Source organism: Centruroides vittatus, unplaced genomic scaffold (assembly GCF_030686945.1).
Source record: "Centruroides vittatus isolate TY-2023 unplaced genomic scaffold, ASM3068694v2 contig_717, whole genome shotgun sequence".
Classification (NCBI taxonomy): Eukaryota; Metazoa; Arthropoda; class Arachnida; order Scorpiones; family Buthidae; genus Centruroides; species Centruroides vittatus.
The window spans coordinates 5,292,525-5,304,778 of record NW_027122456.1 but is presented as its reverse complement, the minus strand read 5'-3'; the positions used below and the strand labels follow the sequence as shown (position 1 = coordinate 5,304,778).

General features: G+C 32.1%; 1 protein-coding gene across 1 annotated transcript in view; it reads left to right on the top strand.

Moving 5' to 3' along the window:
- The window catches only part of LOC136980732 (uncharacterized protein PF3D7_1120600-like), a 109,322-nt gene that overhangs the window by 72,626 nt on the left and 24,442 nt on the right, over window positions 1-12,254 (top strand). Inside the window, exon 12 of the mRNA XM_067276930.1 lies at window positions 4,793-4,981. Within this exon, the coding sequence (XP_067133031.1) occupies window positions 4,793-4,981 (189 nt within the window). The remainder of the gene's footprint in view (window positions 1-4,792; window positions 4,982-12,254) is intronic.

The following is a 12,254-nucleotide window of genomic DNA, read 5'->3' as shown; positions in this document are numbered from 1 at the left end:
TTTTGCAAAATAAAATTATAATTTAATTTTAATTATTATAAGTAAGATTTAGAATAAAGTCAAGTTTATTCATTGTATGTTTCTCAAGAGACTAGTCTTCAAATATGTAAATATTTAACTTTCCTTTGCCTACCTTCTCTAAATGAAGTTTTTTGGATAATGTTTTGGTAATAAAAGTTCTTTGATTACCAAACTGTAGGCCATGTAATCCAGAATTTCCCAACCAAGTCAGTTAGTCACCACTATCATCATGCACAGGGCATTCATATAGAATATTTTTTATTTATTGAATAGAAATTTACCTTATTGAAGAAGAAAATCGTTTGGAAGAAAATAATATTTTCTTTCAAAAGATAATTCCTAACAAAGAAAATTCATTTTTTTTTTTTTTTTTTTATTCTACATTTTAAAAGATGTAGAGGGAAGAAGAAAAGGGAAACAAATTACTCTTAAATTGCTGTGATTGAATTTATCAATAATAAATATTTTTTTTCATCTCAATAAAATTAGAAATGTTAAAATTTTATATTATTTATATATATATATATATATATATATATATTCTTCTGAATGAGAACATCAAATAGGAATGCCATTCTTAATTATTTTATTAGGCACTTAAGTATTGGTAGTCTCTTATATAAGGGCTATTCAACTTCTATTCAGATTTTCAATAATAGCAATGCAACTATGTGTGTTATAGTTCCAATTTAATATTTCTTTCTCTAGATATTCTCCCATCTACATGCTGATACTTCTCTTGTCATGTCATAGCCACTGCATGATGAACTCCCTGACTTCAGGGAGAGTTATGGATAAATTATCTTCTAAGGCTTCTTTCAAAGACTCAAACAGATGGCAATCTCACAGTGACAGATTCAGACTGTAGGCCATGTAATAACAGAATTTCCCAACCAAGTCAGTTAGTCACCACTATCATCATGCACAGGGCTTTGTTTTGATACCAGTCAATAACCAGTTGTCTCCAAAAAAATAGAAGTATCAACATATGGAGGGGAACATCTAGAGAAAAACATAAATTGGGACAAGTAATATACAGTTTGATGTAATAATAAACATTTTGATGTAATAATAGGTCTGCTTCAGGTCTTAAACTTTTCATTCTGTTTTGGAATTAGAACTATATAAAATTCCAAACTTGGAATGAATGATGGTGAAGTTCAAAATCATGTTCAGTGTTCTTAGTATAACTATTTACGTATTTAAATCAATGTTAGACAGATATTTATGAATTTAAACAGGTGTTATATAAATTAAGTTTTACATATATGTTTTCTTAATAAGATCAAAACCAGAATTTTGTGCTGAAAATCTTAAGATTGACTTATATGCTGGCATATGTAGTATATTGATAAAATTATATTTGTATTTGTTAGGTAAAAGTAAAGATTAAAAAATAAAATATCATAAAACTTCTTCCTCTTTGTGGAAATTGTAATAATTTACTACTGTGAAGTAGATGATTTAATTTATGATAATTACGTTAATTAGAGCCGGCCTTAAGCTGTTCTAGTGGTGATGGTAGTATCACACTGATATATAAGAAGTACTATGTTTATAAATGTGCTTGTATATCATGTAATCAAGTATCTTTAGATATAAGCACAAATACATTGATAACATGACACCAAAGATGTAGACTATATCCAATCATGTGAACAAGGTTTAGAGGAATTTGTGGTAGAAAAATATGGCAATAGCCCCAAAAATGGTGCTTTCAATAAAATGGATAGCATCTTAACTAAGTCTATAGATATTAATTGGGGAAATTCACCAAAATGCTGAGATTTTGTGTTTTGAGTGAAATTTGAACATTGTTTACTTTGTTTCTAATCAGTTTGGTCACTTACATTGCTGCCCAGTGATTCCTCTGGAAATTCAGAAAATTTTGAGTTGTCACTTTTGGTTTAATTATTTATACTGTTCTGTCTATCCATTATTTCATGCAAATGGTCAATGTTTGAGACACTTCACACAGACAAATATGCCGCTTTCTAAGTGTGATGTGTGCCTGTTATTTTGACAGTTGATTAACAAATTTATGAGGTTGGACAGAATAGTTAACTCTGTTCTTTTGAATCTCACAAATATGAGAATTTTTTATCTTTGTTATTTCTGTGAATAATTTCTTTTCTGTAACAGATATCATCTTGAAACTTTTTACTATAAAGTTGACAGTTTCTTCTATCTTGTAGTTCAGATTTAATAATTATACTGATGTTCTTGCTAGAATATGTAAAATTTTTGTTACTTTTTATCCATGCAATTGATTGTGAAATTTAGTTCTATTTAGTTAAATTTTTTCAGTTACATTAGTTGGAAAGATTCTTTTTTATTTGTATTTAAATATATCTGGGGATCAATCAACATAAATAAATGTTTGATTGCTTTTTAAATCTCTGCATTAAATCTTTTAGGACCTGAGGGGTTCAAATAGATACTTCTTTCCACAACTGAATCTGTAACTCACCATGCAAAATATGTAATGACAGTCTAAGCAACAACATAAAAGGATACACTTAGAACATCAAAAGTTTTAGCAAAGCTGTAACTATCAAAAATTGGATTCCATAAAGGCTAACAAGAACCCATGAAATGAATAAAAGTACAAGCTCTGCCCTCTCTAGATTAACAAAATCAGAAGCTCAATCGATGAGTGAGTTTTTTGATACTTCTTATGAGGAGACAAGTATGGAAGCAACACAAGCATCACCATCTCCAAAACAAAATGCTCGTATAAAATTAAAGAAGGATCCATTACCAAAACTGTTCCTTCAAATAAAATAATCCATAGAACTGTTGTAGCTTCCGAAACAACTCTCTTTGTTAAACAGATGTCATTATCTATTCCAGCTCTGTGTGGTACTCCAGGATATACATTTGAAACTTGGAAAAACAGTGTCATTAAAGGGATTAGATTCCATCACAAGGATGATGGTCAAGACAATCATGCATGGTCATGAAATACACACTGAGAGAGGCTTTCCATTCACTTTATCGCATTTAATAAAATATAAAAAATTATTCTTACAAAATTTTCTATATTCTTCTTGTTACAATTCTCCTTTGATGATTTTATTTTAGGAAGAGAGTCCAGTAAAAGTCTGAATGTTATGTTAAATGTTTACACTTGGTCCCTCTCAATGGTTTGCAGGATCGATGGCCCAGGCTCTCATTGTTAAGTTCTGATGTAATAGATCTTGGAGGAAGAACAAATTTTAGAGAGCAATCAGCTCTTGGAGGGGGGGGAACAGATATCCGAGCAAAGAACATCATGTCTTTGAAACACATTTTTAAAGGTTTTTCTCTTTCATTCCACATTTATTGGTCGTCTCTCATCTCCCAATGACAGTTCAAAACCTTTCAGGGCATGGGAGAGGTCATTGTTGACACTTAATCTGATCCCAATTGGCTAAAATTCCTCTGAGCTTTGAAATTTTCCCTTGTAATTTCAGCCTTTTGTTTTCCTTTATGTTGTAAATAACTTTCATTGTTTTCACAAGACTTTAAGTCTTGCTTTGTTTTTAATTTTGAAAGGTAATAGTTTAACTGTCCCACCGGCTATTTGTCATCAGAAACATAAAATTTCAATTTCCATCCGGGACTTCACAATAATATTGGAATTCCATATTTTCAAGCTACTAAAAGGTCATTAACATTTTTAATGTATTGTCTAATGTTTAAGGGGATCCACTTGACATCAGGCAAGCTGACACCCTGACCAGTCTAACACTGATGCCAGGTAATAGGTTTCCCTGCATAGGTTAATTCTAGGAGCATTGCCACACTTTTAAAAAAGTATTTTAAATTGGAATTACTAGGCTTTGCTAGTTGTACTTTTATTGTTACTTTACCATTATTATGGTTTCAAAATTTTAATGCTGTTTGAGCCATGCTACCAAAAATATTCAATCCCCCCCTCTGATAAGTACTATTTCTATTCTCAGAAATTCAACATGCTTTCATTGTAACACTATGAGCATTTAAAAATAAACATTGTGTTAAAATGGTATGAACAGTTGTAATTAATGGATAAACAGAATTAAATAAATGGATGTGAAGAAAGTCTGGTGTCTTGAAATAACCTTCATTGAGAATTACATAAGGAAATAGAAAATAAAAACATAATTTCAAGTATTAAAAAAACAAAGTTTAAAAATAACATTTTCACTTTAAATGAACTCTCATCTTAAGTTTTAATAAACAAAAATGTTTTTGACCTAATTTGATAGGTCATCTTCAGTTGTCGAATTATCAAACATATCAAACTTTGAACAAGAAAGAACATAAACAAATTTAAGTTTTTATCATTGATTTTAAATTTTATACATTTTACTTTTGTACTTTGAAAGTAAAAATAATCAACAATAAATATTAAATTAATAACTAGTAGTAATAAAAAGAGTAAGCTTGAGTAAGTCCGACTTCATAGCGAGACCTCCATGCAGTTGCAATCAGCTTTAAAGCATTCTTTTAATCTAAAAAATTTTTAAGTTAATTTATTAGTTTAGTGTTGCATGACAAATTGTAGGCTAGACCAATTTAATTTGGATTTTCCAAACTATGTAATAATAATTATTAATTCATTCATAAAATATTTTATTTTGTATGCAAATGTGTAATAATTTTCAGAGAAATTTTCAGTCCTGAAAATATTCTGCAGCTCTGCTTGACATTATATGATATTTATTCAATATACAAACTTAATATGTGATTTTATTATTGTAAATATTTTTTCATCTAATTTTTTTTTTTTTTTTTGTTTTTGTAGAAAACCACAAACATTCAAGACAATATTTCAAAAAAATATTTTCCTATTTTGCCATTTAAAATAGTACTCATGCAAGTTATTGATGTTTTGAAAACATTACCTGTCTCTCTGGATGGCGAGAAAAAAAGTGAAAATAAATTTACTGTGAGACCTGGTTCATTTCACAATTACTTTCAGACGTGGCATCTAGTAAGTAGAATTTAAATTGAATATTTTTTAATTTGAAAATTTTGGTATTCTTTTTATATCAGAAAAAATTATTACACTTATTGACAAAAAAGTTATGTATCAAGGAGGCATGGAATCAATTGAAACTTTATTACTGTTAATGTAATGACATTTAATAATAACTGATTACAGTATAGCAGTGATTTTCAACCACTGCTATAGTGTAATCTGCTGTACAGAGATTTTTGAAGTGTGCCCCCACTGCGAATACCCATACATAAGCGACGTCAGGCAAGTAGTTTATTTGGTTCTACCTTGTAACCGGTGTTATCGGTAACTGCCGGTAGTTACCAAGGCGTTTAGAAAATGTACCTAAATAGCCACTGCGTTTAAAAAATCACTATTATGACGTCACCGGTTGTCCTGCAGTACTTACGAAGTAACCACGTGTGCTGCCAAATTTTTAAATTATTAAAAGTGTACCGTGACGAAAAAAAGGTTGAGAATCACTGCACTATAGTAATGAAGAGACAATTTCCTGCATAACACCAATACAATCAATTTAAAGAAACTTTTAATATTTTGGAAGACCTCCTCTTACTTGGATATACAGTCAAACCTGTTTTTATGCGGGGGATAGGGACCGCATTAAAAAAAACGCATTAAAAAAAATCTCACGAAACTTCACGAATGGCTGTAAATAATAGTTTTCGCAACACAATTAAAAAATATTCTTTTTATGCGGTCAACAGGGACCGCATAAAAAAAGTCTCACATAGAAAATAACTCAAAACCGTACGAAATAGAATTTATTGACAACAGATGTCAGCACTTGACTGCATCGTCTGGTCTATCGTCTGTTTTACATATTTTTGTCCAGGTGGTGTTTTGTTGACTTAAAAAGTAAATTATTTCATTTTTCGCATATTCATGCAATAATATTACTATAATAAGTGCATTTATGCTATAATAAGTTTATTTAGCTATAATAAGTCAACGTAAGACATGACGAATCGCACGAGACTAGTCGCCAACTATACCGCACAAATTAAAAATTCGCATTAAAAAAATCGCACAAATAAAAATCGCACATAAAAGGAGCGCATAAAAACAGGTTTGACTGTATTTGGTGATATGGTTGGGTGATATGCTAGTCTGCAACAGATTCATTCATGATGCTGCAACCAGTGGTGAAGACGTTCCAGGCTACACCAAATCACCGACTGGTTTGAAATATTGCCAAATCTGGAGATAAATCACTAGACCTGATAAAATTGCTTGCAAGTTGCTAATCTATCTCTTTGAAGCAACCCCATTCCAACATTCCAAGTTGTCACTTTGATATATAACAATGACATACAATTATTTTTTTGGCACATTCAAAAATGACAACTGTATGTCACATAGTCATCAGTGGTAAATCACATATGGTGAGGAAACACTGTCTACTATAAGTTAGTTTTACAATTTATCAGTGTGTTCAAATGCTTTCCATGGCAAAATAATGTGAAGGATGTATATCAATAAAAAAGTGATTAGAGTATCAAATTGTAAAACAAACCAGTTCTGAAACACCAATATATTGGTATCAAATCAGTATCTGTTAAAACTATATGTATAAGTTCTATTATTATTTGCCAAGAAGGATGAAAGAACTGCCAGATGTGTTTGTACTTTTATTGCTTTTGTTGCATTGTCCTGAGAAAATGGAATCTAGAGGAGATAGAAGATGCAACAACAGCAAAAAGCTTGGTAAGGAAAATCACAAATTATAGGTTTGTGTTAACAATAAACTTTTTTTTTTATCATTGAGAAACTTTCATTGACATTTTTAAAAGAATCGTCTGCTTATTTGATTATCATGTTGCCAAACTCTTCACTTGCACACAGAATTGTTACAGAAGAAAGAGAAATAGAAAATTACAGGACTACAAAGATTACATCTATCAGAGGTGTCTATAAAAATGTGGAATTATCAAATGTGATTATAGGCAGTAAAAGTTTTTAATCTGACAGAGAGAAACTGCTAGCAGTGAAGTGATATTGGCATCCTCAATCTTTGACACATTTGTTTGGCTTGCCAGATTTTGGCAATGATCAGCTGAGACATCTTGCTTGGCATTTTCAGAAGTGATTTTGATTCAGATGTTCAAACAGTGGAGCAAAATCTTTTCAGTGAATGATATGAATTCAGGTCAAAAATAAACACTGGATGAGTTCTGTTACAGCAGTGGTTCTTAACCTTTTAGTGATAAGGGACCATTTATCAAAATTTTTCTCTTGCCATGGACCACGAGCTGTTTGGCAGTAATATAAGTGCTTATAAGGTTGTTCTATAAATTAAATACGTACAAAATTATTCGGAACCAAGAGTATTATATTATTTGCGAAAATGTTACATTAATTATATTATTTTAGTGCAATTTTTGTAACTGCATAGTGTTTACCAACTGCTGGATTCTTTGTTCAGTGCTACTCAAAGCCAAACGCATGTCGGAACTGGCATCCAACCGATTTCAATGTTTATTTTTAATTATCAAAAGCACTGAGAATTCTTGCTCGCATAAATATGTGATTGAAAATAAAGTTAGGTACCGTAAAGCGATTTCTCGAATTTTAGAGGAAGCAATAGCTTTTTGGCTTCAAAAATCTTCAAGATTAATTCCTGTCTCAAAAGTATCCTTGCAGTTACAATCGTGTTGCATTTCAATTAACTCTTCTTGTGTTTCATCCAGCACCTCAGAAATATTGACTATGAAAGGATTGCGGATCAGTTTCCCAACAACTTTGTCCTTGCAGTCAGGAAAATAGCGATTGAATTCATTTTTCAAGTTTTGCAAATGGAATGTAATGTTCTTTTGTATTTGTCCTTTAATCTCAGCACACTTCTACTCTGTGCCTTCTATATCCGTTACCGGACTACAGCGACACCTGGCGCAGGTTAGTAAGGTTAATAACGCGCCAAGGTATTTACTAGGGAAAGTTAAACCCAGAGAGGTTTCCCGTTGCCGTCTCTGGGACACGATGTTACGCGTGGGAATAATGCCTTCCGGGAGGTCTTTTAAAGGAAACTGGCCCCTATTCAGGTGTTACAAACGTGGAGAAAACCTGGAAAACTCCACGTGGCCACCCTGTCCGAACGCGGCTGGAACCCGCGACCAAACTCCCAGCGTTTAGCAACAGAACCGCTCGGCCACTGGTGGGCATCTCAGCACACTGTCTGTCAATAATAGGGTTCAATGTATCAAACGCAGAAAAATTCTCTCGTTCAACTTTGCTGATCAATAGGTCGATTTTAGCGATAAACGTACTGATTTTATCTTCAAATGCAAATATATTGCTAGTGCCTTCCAATTTCATATTTCCTGAACCTTGCAGTTGAAGGTTCAATTTATTTAGTTGCGCAAAAAAATCCACTAAATAAGCAAAATGTATTTGAAATTTAAACTGACAGAACTCGTCGTCATTTATTTAATAATTTTAGGATGACTTCATGGACCACTTCGGGTGCTTTCAGGGACCACCAGTGGTCCACGGACCATTGGTTAAGAACCACTGTGTTACAGTGTGCTAGCTTGCCTTCCAGATTTCTGTTCCTGACCAAACTACTTCATATTATAGTAGTTTTATCAACTTCACAGCAAGTGAGAAAGAGTCTTTGGTACAATGAACATGATTTTAAAAAAGTACAGATTGATGTTGGATGCAGTCCTTGAAAAATCTCTCGATAATAAACTTCAATGGACCACAATGCAACTGATATAAGTACTTCTGTGTGAAGACAATAAAGTATGTTGAAGGACAAGCCACAGATCATTTAATGGTACCAAATGGCAGTCATAAGTCTGAAAAATACTTTTATGAAAGCAGATAAGTTATCTACAAAGATACTTGTATGTACTTTAGCATAAGTACACTGAGATTTGCAAATACAATTGTAATTTACTAATATATGGGCAAAAATTACATTATAGGCTTAGGGGCTATATGACAATGCATTATTCTGGAACTTGTGGTGTAAATTAACTTCCATTAATATGCTATTGTGGTGAGATCTAGAGATTAGAATGAGTTGGCTCCTAGTTATTTTGGCTGGTATCCAAGAAAATTAAAAATTTTATCACCCTGGCAACTGCTAAAATAGATCACTTACACTGAAATGGTCAAAGCTGGCATTCTTTCTGGTCTAAACAAATGCTCGATGAGAGGCAAATCTTGCACAGGCCAATTAAGTTGTGGCAACATGACAGAGACATTCCTGGAAAACCCTAGCTACATGTAGCTGAGCCTTGTCTTGCTGAAAAAGATTGTTTGCAATCCTAAGAAAAAAGACAGTACGTGAGGGCACAGGATTTCCTGAGTGTACTGCTTTACTGTCAATGTTCTTAGTGCCACTACTAGGAGTGACTGATTGTTATGAGATGGCTTTCCAGACCAGCATTCCATCAATGAGGTCAGTGTTGCTCACCAGTTTCTTTCATATACTTAACATGGTGGTCATTCATTCCCAGACAGAACTAAAATTTGCTGATACACTACCAGTTTATAATAGTCCCTGCTTCTCCATCAAGGCACCCACTGCAAATGAAACCAATGATATTGAAGTCTAATAGTAGGACACAGAGCAGCTGTTGTGCATACAAATTTCCTCTGCTAGTTACCTGCCAATGGTACTGTACAGGAAGAGGTATAAGGTTAAGAGGTTTCTACATATCTCTGAATGGTGGACAAAGCTATTCTTGCTTGTGCCATGATTAATCAATCATCTCATCTGAGAAATAAACAACATTGAAGAGCTCATAATGGAACCTGAAAGGGATCTGATGACAGAACATCAGGAAACTTGGTGAAATATGTTTTCTTCTGAAAAAGATGATTAATGCCAATATCTGATTAAACATCTTTTGAAGAAGTGCAAGGATGTCAGAACAATAGTCTTAGAATGGTTTCCAAACCAGATTGAGGTTAATAGGCTTAGGAATCTCTACAATTACAATGCTATTAATTAGTGATGTAACGAATATTCTGTTACTACCCGGTATTCGGCCTATTTTTCACTATTCGGCCGAATAGTGAAAAATAGGAGTAAGAAATAACAAAAACACAGTAAATTAATCATTTTAGTAACTTTTATTAATGCTGAACATTAAACTATAATTATTAAAGTTAATAAGAAATAGCATCTAACTCTAGTATTAAATTATTTCGTAATTAAATAATATTATAGCCTTTATCTAGCCCGATATCTTATGGCATTGATGGCGTGTAGGTTAGAATGTATCAGGCATTAATGTTATTGTTTAGTTAATTATGTTATATTCGTATTCGCGTATATTAATATTTTTTACGATATTTTAAAATGATTTACGAAATGTTTTATTGAAACTTAGATAAATAATTCTTTCATTAAATACGATATTTCTAGAAGATGAGTAACTAATATATAATTTATTTTATATATAAAGCAAAGAATGAGCATTTCTCATTATATGCAAAAGATAACATTTGAAATCATGTTAATTTTAAAAATATTGACAAAAACAATAGCAACAAAATATCACAAAACTTCACAGATAGAAACCCCCCCAATAATATATTTGAACTGTTCCACAGCTGGGGAGAAACTAGACCATATGTTCCCACTAAAGTACAGTATATCCTTAGGGTACTATTCAGTCTGCAAATATGTAGTAAAAACAAAATTTTAGTGTTTAATTAACGAGTTAAAAAGATCGATTGCAAATAAAATAACTTATAAGTTATAACTTACATCTAAATACCAACAACTGCTGAATCATATCTGGCTATTTACGGCTATTACATAAATTATAAACCAGTTTGTCACTAGAGGTAGACATTAGGCTCCATCTCATATTAACTTTAATAATTATAATAATTATAATTTAATTAATTAATATAAATAATTTAGACTTACTGGAAGAAAAAAGCGTAGTGACAGCGGGCCAATAGAGAGCAGCAGGGTGTGTGATCCTTGCCATAATGCAGTTTGCGCACCAATTTTCGTACTTGCATTAATCAAGCCAAATATTCAGTATTCGGCTGAGGCCGAATATACTATTCGTTACATTACTACTATTAATTACTTCTGAAAAAAACCTGAAGAAGAGAGAAAAGCAATTGACACTGGACAGATTCTTTAACCCCCACAAATGGAAAAAACATGACTAATGAAAATGCAAGACTGTGTGTATATGTATTTTTACTATTACATATAAATAAATTTAGTAAGAAAGTATATATTTTTTTATTTTGGGGATCTCCACAACAAATTAATCAAATTCCCATAAAAACCTATGGTAAATTGATAATCGGTTAACGAACAATTCAGATAGCGAACAAAGTCTTGAAATGGATTATGTTCGTTAACTAATCACCCATTGTATAAATAAATCATTCTTATTCATATATCTCCTATCTTATGAAATCTTGCTGTCTCTTCTCTGATGCCATTTGCTGCCATTACTATTGTGTATTGTGGGTAATAGATTCAAATATAGTCAGGTATTTCAGAACTTTCTTATTTGTTGTATGGCATATATTTATTTGGAATTCAGTTTATGATCTTGGATATTGTAAATTTTTATCTGTATTCATTGTAGCAGTTTGTGTTTTAAGCTCTTTAAATTGTTTAGGAATTGGGTAATGTAAATTTTAGTCTGATGATGGTTCAGAGATTTACTCGTGAGGGATAAAAGATGTATGAATAGTCAGATCACATTTGTATAAGTTCTCAGTGTATTCTTTCCATCTGGCTTTGATTTCATTTGCTTCTGTTAAATTAGCACCATCACACTCTTGAATGATACCTATCTTTGGTTCAAATTTGCTGGTTACAGACCTGATGCATTGAAATAGTTTCCTCACCCATCCCTTTCTAGATTGTTCCTCCAAGGCACTGCATTTTTGCTGGAGGAAGAATTGTTCTTCTTAGCTTATTGCTTGAATTCTCTGTTTAAGCGATGTACCTTTGATCTGTTCTTCTGCAATTTTCAGAGTTTTGACAGTCAGCTATCTGAATCTCTTCTTTTCTTCTTATGTTTAGGGATCTTGTCTTCTGCTTCTTCTAATACAACTTCGTATAGATCCTCCCACAGGTCCTTAGATGTACTGTCCATTTTGTTCAAAGCTGGAAATCTTCAATGCAATAGAGAAGTCATTGAAAATAAACTGAAGATGAGAAATAATTTTTATCATTATAAAATTAGTGAAAATTTTAATTAATATTACTATCATGATCATTGTGTGGAGATTTTTGTTGTCTGTTTTTTCACTT